This window comes from Lontra canadensis, unplaced genomic scaffold (assembly GCF_010015895.1).
Source record: "Lontra canadensis isolate GAN:19392208 unplaced genomic scaffold, GSC_riverotter_1.0 scaffold8, whole genome shotgun sequence".
In the NCBI taxonomy this organism is placed as follows: Eukaryota; Metazoa; Chordata; class Mammalia; order Carnivora; family Mustelidae; genus Lontra; species Lontra canadensis.
The window spans coordinates 1,141,777-1,158,837 of record NW_022631002.1 but is presented as its reverse complement, the minus strand read 5'-3'; the positions used below and the strand labels follow the sequence as shown (position 1 = coordinate 1,158,837).

Sequence of the window (17,061 nt, the reverse complement as noted above, 5' to 3'; positions counted from 1 at the left end):
GTTCTCTCCGTCCCTCCACCCCTTCTCTCCGTCCCTCCACCCCTTCTCTCTCTCTCTCTCTCTCTCTCTCTCTCTCTCACACACACACACACACACACACACACAGAATTTGGTAAAATATGCCTGAGGTGAGGTTTGCCATCTTAACTGTTTCAGAGCATACGTTCGTGTGTGTTCACTTTGTTGCCGTCACCCTGTCGTCTCTAGAACTCTTTCCCTCTTGTAAAACTGAAACTCTGTAGCCATTAACAATCACTTCCTATTCCTCCTTCCCGCAGGCCCTGGCCACCACCGTTCTTCTACCTGAATTTGTCTGCTTTAGGTGCCCAGTGTGAGTGGAAAGACACGATTCCTGTTTTTCTGTGACCGCCTTACTTCCCTCATCCTGCTGTTCTTGGGGTTCATTTGAGTTTTAGCAGGTGTCAGAGTTCTTTTCTCTTTTTTTAAGATTTTATTTATTTATTTGACAGACACAGCGAGAGGGGGAACACAAACAGGGGGAGTGGGAGAGGGAGAAGCAGGCTTCCCGCCCAGCAGGGAGCCCGATGTGGGTCTCGATCCCAGGACCGTGAGATCATGAGCTGAGCCAAAGACAGACGATCAACGCCTGTGCCCCACCGGGGCGCTCTTCCTTTCCTGGGTTAGTGGTCCACCGTGCGTACACCGTGGTTTGTGTATCCGTTCATCCAGTGGTGTGGACACGGGTTGTGTCTGTCTTTCTGCTGCTGTGAACATAGCTGTGCATGTGTCTTCAGGACGCTGCTTGGGAATTTTGGAGCTGTGTGCCCAGTGCCAGAACTCCCGGATCGTGCAGTCATCCTCTTTGTAATTCCTCAAGGAGCCCCCGTACTCTTTTCCATGGGAGCGATAGCGCATTGGATCCCCATCCATGGTGCACAGGGACCCGGGGCCTCCTCACCAACACTTAGTGTGACCTGACTTTTTGGTAGTAAGCATCCTGATGAGAGATGGTATCTCGTGGTGGTTTTGATTTACGTTTCCATAGTGATTAGTGATGCTGAGTGTCTCGTCATGAGCCCGTTGGCCATTTGAACAGTCTCTTTTCTTCAGAGAAATGTTCATTGCCTTTTTTGAATCCCTGCATTCTCTTTTATGTTTAAAGCAGAAGATCTTCAGATGTGGTCTGCAGACCCGTAGGGGCTCTTAAAATTCTTTGAAGGGACCCTGAGGTCAAAACTACTTCTGTGGTCGTGAGCTGGTAATGGGGCTGACCGCCACACACTCAGGGTTCAGTGACAGCAGTTTCGCGTAATGATGTCTCTAAGAGAACAGTAAGAGTTATAATTAAATTTTACATTTGAGTGCAGGTTTTCTAAAAAAAAAACTTGAGGTATAATATCCATGCCCTAAAACTCATGTTTTAAGCATACAATTTAATAACTTTTATTAAATTTACCAAGTTGTGTGGCCGTCACCACAGTCCAGTTGTAGAGCATGTCCATGGCCCCAGGAAGACCCCGCAGTGCTGGTCTTTCCCACATTCCGCATGACGAGATGGGGGCGCCCCCGGAGCCCCTCTTCCGCCCAGGGAGGCATGGTCGCGTCTCCAGGAGGCTGTGAGGCTTGTGCTGTGAGCGGGGACCGCTGCGGTGACACAGAACACAGTGTCCTCTGAAACAAATTGAGCCTGCCACCTGCGGTAGAGCAGCTGCCAGTATCTTTGGCTAAGCTGGAGCTTCAGGCTCTTACGTGAAAGTCAGGATTTTGGAGGGCCTGACTGTCCACCTGCGGTGCTTGATGACTTTTCCGAGTGACCAGTGCGTGGCGTCACAGAGTCACACCCGCGCAGGAGGCCCGCTTGCAGCGCAAGGTGGACCAGCGGGCATCAGCGCCACAGTCGGAAACATTCAGCACAAGGGTTCCAGGCCCCGCGCGGCCGCTAACGGCAGCCCTGCTGCGCCTCGGCGTGAGGCTGGCTTCCCCTTCACCTGCTCCAGCCAAACCAGCCATCCCGGTGAACTGAAAGCAGAAGGCGACGAGAGCACTGCTGTCCCATGTCCCTGTCAGCTGGAGAGGTTTGCAAAAAAGCAGGGAAGGCTGCTTGTGTCACTAAGTATTTTTAAAAGTTTTCACGAGTATTTATGTTACTGTATTGTCAGCATAAGTTACACGTGGCACGTGCTGTGTCTTTTTAAACTTTTTCAGTCTTAATGTCTATAGTAAATACCGATAGGTAGGACCCATTTGTGACTCTTTGGGTTCCTAAGACTTAAACGTCAAAGAACTTCTGGTTTCAGGTCTGCCTCATTTACAGAGAAGCCGCCCACGCACTATTGGAATTCTTTCCCCGGTGCAGTGCAGGGTTTCCTTAGAGAAGTTACGGTTTTATCTCCGGTACCACGAGAGGGGACCGGTTGTCTGTGAAATGGGAAAGGAATGTGCTCCTTTATGTTCTCTCAGGAACTTGCCCGTGATGGTCCGCAGACTTGATGCTCGTTAGGACACACGTTTGTAGATTCTAGGTTGGTCCTTAATATTGGATGATTAGGTTTTTTCATATTCTGCCTTCCTTTCAGTGGTAATTTCTTAAAACCACGAAGCACTTTAAACCTCTTGACTTTTATAGTCCTGCTGTTTTCTGTTCTGAGTTACTCAGACTCCCAGAAGTGGGCCCACCGTGTCTTATTTAGAGATAACACTCGCAGACTCCCTCGCGACGCAGCGAGGCCCTGTAAACGGTGCGAGCGCTGCGCCGTACTGACCGCCAGGCCGAGCGACAGCGAGACGTGTTAACTCTCGTCGTGTGTCTGGACCCAGCGTGTGCACATGTGGCTTTCTTCTCCTGACGTTCCACGCTGCAGGAGAAGCCGGCTGGGTCCTTGATCTGTCAGGTGTGTGGTTGTGAGCGGTGGGCTACTGCCACACACAGACGTGGCTTTGGTGTCCATCGTCTCTGGGTGCAGTTCCTCTGATCACTGCAGAAGAGCCTCTAGGTTTTCTGCAAAGGTTGTGCCTGTCTCACTGGTCACGGGTGTGTGGGTACTGTGCACACAGTTCCCTTTTCATACATCTGTGGTTTAGTGAAGAGAAGCAGGGTCAACACGGCGTGTGGTATAAGCAGGGGAAACCGGGTGGGTTCATCGACTGACTGACTAACCCACCCCCAGCAAATTGCTCACTATCTCCGGCAGAAGGCCCTGGAAGCATGGAGACGTCGCTGAATCCCTTTTAGAGTATTTGGATGCATTTTTATGTTATTTTTATTTCTTACCTATAAATATTTCGTATATTTAAAATGACACTGTCCGCAGCGGCATACATGATGATAGAAAACAGTAGTTACTAAGATGCTGCCGTTCAGTTAAGAAACATGATCAGTGCCTTCGAAGCCACGTATATGCCAACATGAAGAATCTTGTCCCCTGTCCTGCCGCTGTGACCACGCTTCCATGTCTCCTTGTTCCCTGCTGGCTTGTGCCCAGGTCCCTGCCTGGGGTCCTCACATCATTAGGAACCTGTTTCTTCCCCTGGTCAGGGGCACAGTCCACATAAATTCTGTATTTGTGAAGCTTCCTTTGGAAGTAGAAGAACATACAGTTTTATAGCAAGATTTTTCCTCCATTTTCTAGAGAATATTTTTCCCTAAACAAAATGCTTTTTTAAATTATGAAAGTATTACTGACAGAGAGGATAGTAAAAGATAAAAGTCTTTTTACTATCCAACAGTTTGGGGTGTTTCTTTCCAGGCTTTTTTCTACACAGATAAAAATTCACTTTTTAAAAGGCTAGTGGATGGTTGGCTCCGTCGACAGAGTGTGCAAATCTTGATCTCGGGGTTTTGAGTTGAAGTCCTGCATCAGGTGTAGCGATGACTTAAAAATAAAATCATAAAAAAAATAGGGGCAGCTGGGTGGCTCAGATGGTTAAGCCTCTGCCTTTGGCTCAAGTCATGATCCCAGGGGCCTGGAATCGAGCCCTGCATTGGGCTCTCTGCTCAGCACGGAGCCTGCTTCTCCCTCTTCCTCTGCCATTCTCTCTGCTTGTGCTCTCTGGTTCTCTCTCTGTCAAATAAAATAAATAAAATCTTTAAAATTTAAATAAAATCATAAAAAAAAAAGAAGTCTGCCGGGAGCTCTCACGCTCCCTCGCCTGCGTGTGCCGGGCATCTGTGCTGGTGGTAGGTATTTGAAGACCTTCTGCCCGGAGCACGGCCTTCTTATATTTGCTGGCTAGGAGTCAAGACACGTCCAGCCAGGATCTTTGCACACCCAGGCGCACAGAGTGCACGAGGCCAAGCTCCTGTCACCCCACAACGTCTCAGGGGGCACAGGCTGCTGCTCTTGCCTCTGGCACTCCTGACTGATGTCTTCCCTTCGTCTTTTCTCCCCTGCCTGGTGGACCAAGAAAAGATCTTTTTTGTCTGTAGACTCGTTGGGTGATGTTTTGTTTTCATTTTGAAAATATTTTACATATGGGGCGCCTGGATAGCATCCCAACTCTTGGTTCCAGCTCACGTCAATGTCTCAGGGTTGTGAGATCGAGCCCTACACCGGGCTCCACGCTCAGCATGGGGTCTGCTTGGGCGTCTTTCCTCTCCCCTTCCCCTCCCCCCTGCTCCTCCCCTGCACACTTCCCCTCGCTCTCTCGCTCTCTAAAATAAGTAAAGTCTTTTCAGTAAAATATTTTATGTACAAAAAAGAACAGAGATTACCAAATACCCATTTATCTACCACCCAGGTACGTATGTTAGCTTAAAAAAGTTATGGGAACTCGGGGCTTAGGCTATTAATACTTTCCTGCACTTGCAGACTTTCTGCAGAAAGTCTCCGTTGGTCTTGTACCTGCCCAGCAGTGAGGGTGCCGGGCGAGCTCTGTGACACTTAGATAGGGAAGGGCTTGGCAGTGTTTGGAATCCCTTATGTACATGCGGGACTGCGTCCAGGGTCTGTTTTCAGTAAAGCTCTCTGCGACTCTGGGACCTGAACTCCTCGTAGTATAATGTTTTCTAACCTCTGGCTTAAGTGTGATTTCTCCAGTGCTCTTAAGAATTTTAAAAGTCATTTTTGCATTTCCAGAGAATTATTTTAAGCATACTTTATTTTGCATTCAATTCAGCTCAGTACGTTATTAGGTTGGTTTTAATCCAAGTTTAAATATTCATGATGCCTAAAAGGTAAATTTAGCCTTTTCCTAAATACCAAATGATTATTTCTCTTTAACTTACATTATACAAGGAAAAATGTGTTTTGTTGATAGAAACATTCAAGTGGACTATTACATTTAGAAGGGAATATATATTAAAAGATGGTTTAAAATTTAACTATGTGTGAACCCCTTGAAATGTTTTAAAAACATTTATTTATGCCATATTTGTGCTTATATGGACATTACATGTTTTAAAAATTAAATTTTATTTTTATTCATGTGTTTTATTTATTTATTTTTTGAAGTAATCTTTACACCCACCATGGGGCTCAAACTCCTGACCCTGCGATCAAGGTCACACGCTCCACGGCCTGAGCGGGAGTCCTCCCCACCATGTGAAATTTTTTGGAAGTGATTCCCTTACCGATTAAATTAAAACTTGGACTTCTTGCCTTCTGCTCTGAGAAGTCTAGTGGATTCCTTGAATAATCTTGGTGTTCTGTTACGGAATAATTCTAAAAGGCGACTTCATAAAATATTTTGTGTGAAGTGTGAACAGACGGGGAGTTACAGTCCTCCGCGTCTTGTGTCTCTCACGCATTTTTAAGCAGAGAGATACCCTGGAAGGGTTTGTGAGACTTCCGGTGGGAGAAGTGCCGGTGTACGGAACTGGTAGAGACGCCCTGAGCAGACGGGCAGGACTCCCGCGGTGACCGAGTGTTGGGGTCAGGCTGAGGATCTCGCACGCGCACCTCAGAGCCCTTCTGGGGGTGCCGCGTCCCCTGCACGGGAGACCGCCTCACAGAGCAGGGGCAGCCTGGGATCGTCTGGGGCGCTCTAGGACTTCGCTTTTCTTAGGGGGAGAGGAACTCTTCCCAGAGTGACTTAGGAGCGGGGTCCAGGTTCCTTGACCGCACGAGCCCCCCCCTCCCTTTCGGGGGCCCTTAGGTAGTCCTGCTCACGGAAGCTCCTCAGTCCGGGCTGTGGCCGCACACCTTCCAGCTGGCCTGCGCGGAACTTGTGCGTGTGTGGAGGTGGGGGCCGGGCAAGGCTGGTGGTGGCTCCGTTAACTGGGAGGAGTGGGCCCGGGCGGCCCAGCTCTGGCTCTGCCGCCACAGCCGCCTGCCATGGGGCCTGTCCGTGCTCAGGTACACACAGCCAGTGAGGTGGCGCGGGCTGCAGTGGGAGCCCTGGAGCACCCGCAGGTCGCCCCCCAGGCCCTCCAAGAGCTGCTGCTCCTGACACGGGCCCCAGGCTGCCGCTGCACGCACAGCGGGCTGGAGGCTGACCTGTGCGCCCTGGTTCTCTTCTCCCCTTCCTGACCTGGCTTTTGTCTCCATAGGGAACTGCACGTGGGGAATGAACTGTAGGTTTATACATCCCGGAGTCAACGACAAGGGCAACTATTCCTTAATCACCAAAGCCGAACCTTTCCCGCCTAACGGCGCCCCGCCTCTCGGACCTCACCCGCTGATGCCCGCCAACCCGTGGGTGCGTGAATCCCTTTCTCTAACTGCTAGCAGGTGGGACAGCTAAGCTCTCTGCATCTTCAGCTTGCAGCACGTTAGCAGCTTGTGTGAAAGGCACTTCTGTGACATCACACAGTCACTGAGTTGCCTTCCAGAGGCTTCCGTGTCTCCATGTGGAGGTAATCGTAGATTCAGGCCGGGCAGCGGGTCGGGCCAGGCTGAGGCCGGGGGAGCAGGTGCCATGCAGCTAGCTGATGCTCTTGCTGGGCTTTTTGCTCCCATTTCTGTATAAATTGTAAAGTTTTGCTTGCTTCTCAACTTCTCCCTTCTCATTTTTTAATAGGGTGGGCCAGTAGTTGATGAAATTTTGCCTCCACCCCCTCCAGAGCCCCCCACAGAGAGTGCCTGGGAACGAGGACTCCGGCACGCGAAGGAGGTAACCAGACAGCCCAAGAAGAAAATGCTAGCAGCGGTCCCTTGAGCCAAAGTAACATTTTTTGATTCAGAGACAAGGATTGAAAACCCAGTAAAGTCTCTGAAGCGAGGGTATATTTCTGTGATTTCTCTGTAGAGTTGTGAATGGAAACCGATGTCTGTCGATCTCTCCAAGGTGCGGGAGGTCACAGCACAGGCCCGCTGCCTTCCTGTGGCTTGGGCAGTAGTGGGCCCCACCCCGGCTAGTGCTGCAGCCCCCGGCTGTCCAGAGCCACTCCCCGGAGACTTAGCATAGGGGGCCTGTGCCTGCGGAGGAGCCGTCCTCTCCCGAGGAGGCCCGGTGCTCACGCACACCCTCCCCTCCTTCCCTGGTCTCTGGTTCCGGGCCATACCTTGGCCCCGGCTGTCTGTCAGCCTTGTGGTCTGTCGGCACCAGGCCTGCTTGCTGAGTCCCCACTTCTCTCGAGTGAGGTGACAGACTAAAAACCCTTCTCCTCCCTCGCCCAGCACACAACCCCCCGTCCTGCCTTTCCTCTGAGGCTGGAACCGCTTCATGTGGCTTTTCTGCCACAAGCGGCCTCCCCTTCCCCTCCACACGTGGGCCTCCTCCCCGAGTGACAGTCTGGGTTCCCCACCTCAGTGTGAGGACTGTTTCCAGGAGATGCCAGCTCTCTCACCCCTTTCTGGAACATGAGCGAGCTCTAGGGCACTGCCGAGCGGGCCTGTCCCAGCTGCCGGGTGCAGAGACGGCGCGCTCCTGACCTGGAGCAGGGGCGCGTCTCCCCCACCCGGCACGCGCTCGCGGGCCACTTCTGCCATGCTGGCCGGAGCTCCGTGGGTCACATCGGGACAGGCTGCCCTTTGCTTTTCCTGACAGTACCGGCATTAATGTCTTCCTTCTTATAATGGTAGGTTTTAAAAAAAGCAACCATTCGAAAAGAACAGGAGCCTGATTTCGAAGAGAAAAGGTTTACGGTGACCATTGGCGAAGACGAACGGGAGTTTGACAAGGAGAATGAAGTTTTTCGAGATTGGAATTACCGGATCACCAGAGATGTCCGAGACACAGTGTAAGGACCAGTTCCGCGTCTTCCTTTCCTTTCGATAGAGTATGCGCTGCTGCCAGCTGTGTGAGCCCCGGGCTCTGGAGAGCGGCAACACATTGGTTCCCTCAGGCATCGGGGGCCCATGCATGTCCCCTGTCCTGGACTGAGAATGGCGTCCCCAAGATCCTTTCGGACTCTTTGTATCCACTTTACTTGGTTTTTTGCTCTGGGAAGGAAGTGTGTCAGCCCGGGCAGGGCTGTGTGCCTGGGGAGGGCTCGGCTCCCTGCACGCTCTCTGAGCTCGGAGAACTTCTGCACCTGTTCTTGGAGCCCTGGTGGGGTAGGAGCCCTGCCTCTGCCCTGCCTCTGCCCGCCCTCCTCCCAGCACCCACGAGATTGTCACCAGAGTCCAGGAACTGGGCAGATGTGACCCTTTTCGTCTTCTCCTCCCCGATGTGCCACTGCTGGGCTCTCGGAGACTCACTCCCAAGGCGCACGTGTTCGAAAGCCCTGAGTCAGAATTGTAGGACTCGCGTAGCGTTAGGTAAAGCGCTCATCCGCCCGCGTTCGGTTCCCGGGGGGGCCGGCTGGGCTGTGCTCCGCTCGGAGGGGCAGGATCCGGCAGGTTTCCCCCGAGCAGCAGCCGCAGGGTGGGCCCAGCTCCCAGGCACGGTGCGGCATCCGGCTTCAGCCTCCTGTCAGGCTTGTATCGATGTGCATTCCCGTGTGCTGCAGGCAAGGGCCGGTCTCCAGGGCCTGGCTGGGCCGGCGGTGGTGGAGGCGGTGCAGAGGGGAGGGGCTCCTACGGCACTCATGCTTCGGGACCCCACCGCCCTGCCCCGCACCCGCCAGGCTGTCTCAGGGCCCTCCTGTCCCGTATGCAGAAAGGAAGGGGAGGAAGCTCTTCCGTCCTGCCTGTCATGGCAGGGAACAGCCCAGAGGTCAGTGGGTAGAGATTGAAAGATGGAGTTCAGACCTCTGTGTTCCTAATTCTGGGTATGGAGGTACCTTGATCGCGGACAGGAACACAGGAGTCAGGAGCGGTCTGCCAGGGCATGCGGCCCCGTCCCGTCCCGAGCCCTCACGTTCTCCTTGTGTCGAAGGCGGGTGAGGATCTTGCCCTGCAGGGAGTGGGGGGAGGGGAGAGCCCTGGGAGCTCACGCGTGTGTACAGGGCACGGGACGAGCACGGGGCAGAGGGTGCTCCCTCGGTGTGGTCCTCTGGGCACTGAAAGAAGAGCTCTAGAACCTCAGGGTTCACCCCGACCCTGTTTCCCAGCCCTGGCTGGAGCTGGAGCTCTGAAGAGGGTCTTCAAGCCAGGTGCTCACCGCTGTTGGCCATCTGGACATCGGTGCCTTAGCATGAACTGGGGGCTTCTGTGACACGCGTGTGCTGGGCCCCGACCAGACCTTGTCAGTGAGGACCTCTGGGAACGGTCCTGGCGTGGGTCAGGTGGGAAGCCACCTCTGCTGTGTCGGCTGGGGTCCACTAAGCAGAGGAGACGCCCCCCCGACGGGGGTATTTTAATGGAGAGCATTTAACGGAAAGACCGGCCATCCAGGAAGCCTGGACGCAGCGTCCTTACCCCTGCAGGGAGGGAGGGGAGAGGCTGGAGGAGGCAGTAGGACTCCGGTCACTGAGGAGGGGACGCTGGCCAGCCACACTGACGTCTCTGGGGCGGGCAAGGAGGCCGGGCTGCAGGAGTGGTGCGGGCGGTGGGCAGGGCGAGGACGCAGAGGGCCCTTCACCGCGGCCTCCCCAGCCCCCGTGGCACGTGCCGGGCTCTCCGGAGCAGCTGGCAGAAGGGAAGGCACGTGACAGCGCGCGGGGCGGCGGGGCCACCGGGCAGGTGACTTCACGGCAGTTCCAGGGCATCCGTGGAGAGCTCAGAAAGCCCAGCATGACCGGCTCTCCTTTCCCGGGCGCCCGCGGCTGAGGTGCTCCTCAGCCAGCAGCGCAACAGCCCCGTGACCAAGGTCCCTACGCGTGCCGGGCAGGAAAGGAGGGAACAGGGCCGAGGGCTGAGCTCGGGGCTGCCTGCGGGACCAGCAGCGCACCTGGGCGGGGGTTGTCAGAAACGCCCGTGTCAGGGTGCCCGGGCCTGGGGGTGTCCCGCCGGCTCCTGCCAAGCCTTGCGGCTGATTCTGCCGCCCTCCCCCGAGCTCCCAGGCCACGGACGCCCATTCCCGGGGCCTGGGCTGCCCGGCCCGCCGCTGGCTGTGCGCGTGGAGAGCTGAGTCGCGGTCATGCGGGGGCGTTGGTGGCCTCAGTGCGGGCAGCTCCGGCCCCGCAGGGGTGCGCGCCAGGAGGAGGCTCTGAGGCTGCGGAAAGGGCAGGAAACGGGTGTTTTCTTCACTCTGGTATCGGAATGAATGTGTCTAACAGGGTCAGCTGGTAAAAACAGCGCTTTCCTAGACAGACCCCGGGTGGTGACGGGATGAGTTTCTTCCCACCGCTGCGACGCTGGGTTCCGACGCCGGCCAGCCCGCGGGACCTCGCGCAGCCGACGGGAAGGCCTGTCCCCTCCGCCGGGGAGCCCCCTGTCTTCATCTCGGCGTCAGGGGGTCAGGCCCCACGGCGGGCGTGGAGGCTGTTTCAGAAAGGAGCGAGGGAGGCCAGAGGAGCGTCTCTGCCCTGCAGCCGGGCCAGCGGGGAGCAGGGGCGCGGTGCCGGGCCCACCGGAGGAGGGGGCTGGCACACGGGCCCAGGGTTCCACCGCGAGGAAACGGGTCCTTGGCAGGAGCTGATGGCCACAGTACCGCTCAGCAGTCAGGGGCCTGGGCTGGAGCCCTTCCCGGGGTGCGTCCTCCGAGCCGCTGTCGCCCGGGGACCGGGGCCCTGACGGCCTGCCCCTCTGGCGCCGAGCAGTCCCGCAGGACCGGGGCCACATGCACGCTGCTGACCCCGCTTTCCAAACACGAATCGGCCAGAACAGCCCTCCTTAGAGAGCACGCACACCCTCACGCCCGCCCGGGGATGTACTCGCTAGGGCCTCGGCGGGCTGCGATGGGGCTGTCACCGCGGGGCCTGCGTCCCGGCCTTGGCCGCACCCAGCTTTCGTCTTCAAGCTGACGTGGGTCACATGCGGCTTAGGCGCTTTGGAAGACGTCTGGCTGCTTGGAACGAAAGAGCTTTGTCATCCCCAGAGCCAGCCTTGGGGGCGTCTGCTGGGTCCCAGGGAGCCGGGGGAGAGGCCTCCCAGAAAGCAGCCTCCTCGCTGGAGGCCATCAAGCAGGGGCCTTGAGGGCTACCCCGAGCGGCAGGTCTCTGGGTTGCAGGTGCCTCGGTACCCCCCGCCACCTTACTCAAAGGGGAGAGTTGGCCTGGAGCCAAGAAATCCCTGGCAGAGCGCCCGTCTGTTGCTGGGTCTACATTTCCTCGTTCCTCCATTGGGGTCCCAGGCACCCCCAGAGCGGGTCCTCTGGGTCTCCTCACCCTCCCAGTGGTTAGCAGTGGTCCCTTCCCCATCGATGACGAGTCTGCCTCGTCCCTGTGGGAGGCTCTTCTATCCTCCCTGCTGGGGTCTGTCTCTGGGCTTCCCGTCACATTCCCGTGGGCCATTCCTTTCCTCCCCAGAAAGGCCTCCTAACGTGGTGTCCCAGAGGGCGCGTGTTTCTTGGCTAATCTCCCTGGCCTGTCTCGCAGCGCACCCGGGCCAGCTCGTCTAGCTCACGCAGCGGCTCGCTGCTGTGTGTACTGGGAGGGCCCTGCGTCTGGGACATAAACGACAGGTAGCTGACTTCTTGGTAGTGTCTAGTCGTCCCGCCGAACACAGGGAACATCGTCTCATTTATTCACACGTGTTTTTGTGTCTTTCCAATGTTTTCTGTGTGCGTTTGTTTTAATTTTAGGTAGTTAACATACAGTGCAATATTGATTTCTGGAGGAAAAATCAGTGATTTGCCCCTTCCATACAACACCCAGCACTCACCCTAACAGACGCCCTCCTCAGTGCCCGTTCCCTGCCAGCCCCAGCCTCCCCAAACCACCCTCTGCCTTCCTCAGTTCGTTCCCTGTTAAGAGTCTCTCATGGTTTGTGTCCCTCTCCAATGTCATCTTACGTTATTTAGCCCTGCCTTCCCTTTGATCCTCTGTTTCGTTTCTTAAATTCCCCATGCAAGTGAAATCATCCACATGAGTGAGATCGTATGATAATTGTCTTTCTCCGACTTACTTCACTTAGCATAATAGCCTCTAGTTCCGTCCTCATCATTGCAACTGGCAAGATTTTGTTTTGCGACGGCTGAGTAAAATCCCTTTGTGTGTATACCCCACATCTTCTGTATCCCTTCGTCTGCCGATGGACACCTGGGCTATTCCCATAGTTTGGCTGTTGTCGATAAAGCTGCTGTAAACATTAGGGTGCACATGTCCCCTGGAATCTGTATCTCTGTATCCTTTGGGTGAATAGCGGTTAGTGCAGGTGCCGGGTCATTGGGGAGCTCTAGTGTCAACGTCGTGAGGACCCTCCACGCTGTATCCCGGAGCGGCTGCCCCAGCTCGCACTCCCACCAACAGTGCAAGATGCCGGTGGTGTTTTGGTACGGATTGCATGGACTGTGTCGGTATTGTATTTATGTGTTTATTTTTAAGATTTTATTCATTTGAGAGAGAGAGAAAGAGAAAGAGCGAGAGAGAGCACAAGCGGAGCCAGGAGAGGGAGAAGCAGGCTCCCTGCTGAGCAGGGAGCCTGATGCATCCCTGGACCTCAGGATCATGACCTGAGCCAAAGGCAGACGCTTCGGTGACTGGGCGACCTGGGCTCTCTGTATGTGTACGTATTTTAACTGTGTTTGCTCTTCCAATCCGTGAGCGTGGAACATTTTTCCGTTTCTTTATGTGCTCTCGAGAGTGTTGTGAAGTTTTCCTGACACACGTTCTGCTTGTTTCTGGTTACCATGCTTTGTCCCGCAGCACCGTCCGTCTCACTGACAGTCGCAAACGTAGACTGGTCTGCTCGGCCTCCCGGGCGGTGCTGATCTGGTCTCAGTCTGCCTCACTGGGCTCCTCTGGCTGCTTGCGTTGGCTTTACTGTGTCTCAGTTTCCGGGTGTGGATCCTGCTCCTTCTTGCCGGGTCTGCTGCCTCCTGGTTGCGGCGGCCGGGCCCCTGTCCCGCCGGTGGGTGCTCAGGAAGGCTGTGGCCTGGCCTTAGAGAAGTGCCCGTCTGTTCCCGTTGAGTAAGAGGTTGCTTGAGTCCACGGTGGACACGTGTGTGCAGCCATGCCCGGAAAGCGCCACCGCCACTTCCTTTCAAGACTGCCACCGGGGGTGGGCCCTCTCGTCCCAGACGCTGCCGCCAGCCGTCGGTGCCGTCCCGTGGTTTTTCTCTCTCAGCCTGTCGCGATGTGTGGTATAGGCAGGAATTTCCTCGTGTTCACTCAGCCTCGCACTCCTGGAATAAATGCCCTGAGTCACGGCCCGTTCTCTTTACGTGGTGTCGGATTCCGTTGGCCGACATTTTATGTCGTGTTCTGGCGTTCATATTCCCAAGTGGTGAGGTTTGTTTTCTGGGCTCTGTTTTCAGACTCGAGCCTTACGCGGACCCGTATTACGACTACGACATCGAGCGCTTCTGGCGCGGCGGGCACTACGAGAACTTCCGGGTGCAGTACACGGAGACGGAGCCGTACCATAACTACCGGGTGAGTGGGCCGCGCGGCTCCTCGGCGAGCCCTCCGCGCTGTGTGGGACTTCGGACGGGCCTCGTCGTGCTGGCCCAGTGGACCAGCTTCAAGCCCGGATTAACCCTCTGTGGAGAAGCAGATCAGATCCAGAGATTAAATGGGAGGTGGTCTGCAGACAGACTTCCTTTAGTTTGTGTTCCTGCTGTGGTGTGAAATTTCAAATTTTGAAAATTAGGTTTGTGGATAGGGTTATTCATGTTGATATAAGCCGGCATGGGGGTGTGTTCCACGCTCCCGAACAAATTCCTCCTTCAGGCTCCTTAATAGTACCGTTTGTAACTGTGCTGTCCTCCTCCGTTGGCGTAACCTGGGCCTCTCCCCAGCTGTGCTGTGGTGGTCTCCTGGAAGACCATTCTGTGTTGGTATTTTCGATGGATGGACGTTTCAGTCTTTGAGTCCCTCATGTTTTCAGAGTGATGGGACAGCTGCCGCTTAGCAGAGGTCGGGTGGGAGCAGTAGGCTGGTCTTTGTGATGGAGTTTTGAGGACAAAGGGTGGTGACTTCCTCGGAACCCACAGATGGTGGGACCGTGGTCGACCATCCTGTGCTGCTCTCCCTGGTAGCATGTCCGTGGGGCCAGGCTGCCGGGGCACAGTGTGCATGCCAGGCAGGGCAGCCTGGAAGGTCAGTAAGTCCTGTTAGAGTCCCTTTCCGCCTCCTCTCTCCCTTACCATGTCCATGATTTGGGCCAGGGGAAAGGCAGACACGTGCTTCATTTCCTCCCACAGCCTCCTGGAGCCTGAAACCCATCTTCCTGCTGTGATTCGGGCGTTATCGTTTTAACTTTGACTATTAGCGCACGTGGATGGATGAGTGCAGACTGCTAGTTCAGAAAGGCGTTGAAGGGTTGTGCTTAGGAAAGCAAGGGCCAGAGCCCCACTTTGGGGCACCCCCTCTGTACCAGACTCCCCTGAGCAGAATGCTTCGGGCCGAGCCCACCGGAGGCCTTGCTGGGTCATGTCCAGCCCCCGCTGGAAGGGCTGAGGCGGGAGGCAGGTAGTGTTGAGCCGCCAGCTTGGGGCCCAAGCTGGAATCCAGCTCCCCGCGTAACGCTGTGTTTTAAGGAGAAACGGGAACGGAGTGAGCACTTGAGGTCGATCCCCGCGACCTCGGTGCCAGGCACCACCCAGCACGTGCGTTTGGCTTTAGGACCGGGAGCGCGAGCGGGAGCGCGAGAACCGACAGCGGGAGCGCGAGCGGGAGCGGGAGCGGGACCGAGAGCGGGAGCGCCGGCAGCGGGAGCGAGAGCGGGAGCGAGAGCGGGAGCGGGACAAGGAGCGGCAGCGGAGGAAGGAGGAGTGGGAGAGAGAGCGAGCCAAGCGGGACGAGAAGGACCGGCAGCACAGAGACCGTGACCGCGAGAAGGAGCGCGAGAAGGAGAAGGAGAAGCCGAAGCCCCGTTCCCCGCAGCCGCCAAGGTAGGCCATCTGCCCCGTGGGCTCTGGGTTCGTGGCCCCGGGCCCGGAGAGGAAGGGGCTCGCCAGCTGCTCACGGGTCCTGTCTGCTGGCCGTAGCCCCGCGCCCACAATCGTTGCTGAGAAATGCTGGTGTGTTTTGAGGGGCGGGTGTGTGACGGTGGGAGCACACGCCAGGTGCTCCTTCTCGTCGCCCTAAATCGGGAAAGTTGTGAATTCCCAGTGCCCCTGCTCTGGCAGCGAGGGTAGGAGGTTGCTGGCCACCGTGTGGGCTCTCGTGTCCGCCGGTGGAGGGCAGTCTCCGGGCAGCCCTTCTCTGGGTGCTCGCCTTGGTGCTCTGTGCCAGGAGAGCTGCCAGGGAGACCGCAGGGTGGGCGCCGACGGCACGCAGCACAGCAGCGGCCCGAGAGGCTGGGCAAGTTCTGGGCCTTCATACAGCCCTTGTTTAAAGTACACACGGGGCACCAGGGTGTCCCTTGTCGGCTGGTGATTGCGGCTCAGGTCGTGGTCTCGCAGTCTTGGAATCAAGCGCCACGTCGGGCTCTGTGTTCAGTGTCTGCTTCAGAGTCTGCTTGAGGTTTTTCTCTCTCCCTCTGCCCCTCCCACTACTTGCTCCCTCTTTCTTTCTCTCTCTCTAAGATGAATGTATCTTTGAAAAATAAATAAAATACGTCCATATGTATATTTGAGTACTAGAGCGGGCAGGTGATCCTCAGAAGATCATGGAACTGGAGAAGTTTTGTCTGTGTTTGCGGCCTCATGAGAGGACGTGTGCACGCCCCGCAGCACGTCTCTTGGAAGCGGGCAAGGGCAGCGGCGTGTAGGACGCTCGGCACGGAGGCGCTGGGCTCATTCCCCCCAGACGCCGTCCGCCCCAGCAGCAGCAGCCCACTTTCTGTCCGTAGGTTTGCTGCTGCTGGGCACTGCACACAGACGGGATCACACGTGCGGGCTTCTGTGATTGGCTCCTTTCACTTGGCAAGATGTTTTCCGAGGTTCACGTACCCTTACTTTGCTCCCTTTTGCGGCTGGCTGCTACCCTGTGGTGTGGGTGTGTGTGCACGGCCGTGTGTTTACCTGCTTGGCCGCGGACGGACACATAGTTGTTCCTGCCTTCTGGCTGTTGTGAACGTGAGTGTGGGAATTGTTCTCGCTTCCCTTGGGTATACAGCTCGGAGTGGAGCTGCTGGATCATAGGATCACTGTGTTTAACCTTCTGAGGAATTTCTAGAATCTTCCTAGATAGCTGCACCAGTCGACATTCCCACCGGGAACGCGTGAGGGTTCCAGTTTCCTCCAGGCGATTCATCATCGTCGCCTTCGTTGTGGTGGTGGCTGTCCTGCGGGTGTGACCTGGCAGCTCACTGTGGCTTCATTTTCATTTCCCTGAGCCTCTTTTCATGTGCTTCTTGGTGTATGTTCTTTAGAGAAACGTCTGTTCAGATCCTTTTCCCCACTTCCTTATTTTGTTATTTGCTCACGGTCTTTATTTCTGAGTTGGATGTGTTCTGGGCACAAACCCCTTGTCCAGCATCCTCTTGCGCGTGCGCACCCCTCACTGTACTTGGCATTCTCAGTTTCGCCTTCTTGATGATGTGCATTTTTTCTTTTTTTTTTTTGAGGGAAAGCCTCTTTTTTTACATTTTTTCCAACTTTATTAGGCGCAGTTAACATGTGTTGACATGTGACATTGCACAAACTTAAAATACACAGTGTGATGCGTGGCCCTGCCTCCGTGCTGCAGAATGGCCTCCGCTGTCCGTCCGCACCGGCACCACTGCCGTGCGTGGGGAGAACACGTCAGATCTACCGTCGTGGCAGCTTTCACGTGCACAAGACAGAATCCCTCGCTGCAGCCCCTGTGGCTACACTAGATCCCCAGACTCAGTCCTGTTCTGACTGGAA

General features: G+C 55.8%; 1 protein-coding gene across 3 annotated transcripts in view; it reads left to right on the top strand.

The window, feature by feature from the left end:
* The window catches only part of ZC3H18 (zinc finger CCCH-type containing 18), a 58,918-nt gene that overhangs the window by 21,843 nt on the left and 20,014 nt on the right, over positions 1-17,061 (top strand). For all 3 annotated transcript variants that reach the window (XM_032853772.1, XM_032853773.1, XM_032853774.1), the window contains 5 exons: positions 6,449-6,597; positions 6,919-7,011; positions 7,923-8,080; positions 13,582-13,699; positions 14,891-15,159. In XM_032853772.1, the coding sequence (XP_032709663.1) occupies positions 6,449-6,597; positions 6,919-7,011; positions 7,923-8,080; positions 13,582-13,699; positions 14,891-15,159 (787 nt within the window). The remainder of the gene's footprint in view (positions 1-6,448; positions 6,598-6,918; positions 7,012-7,922; positions 8,081-13,581; positions 13,700-14,890; positions 15,160-17,061) is intronic.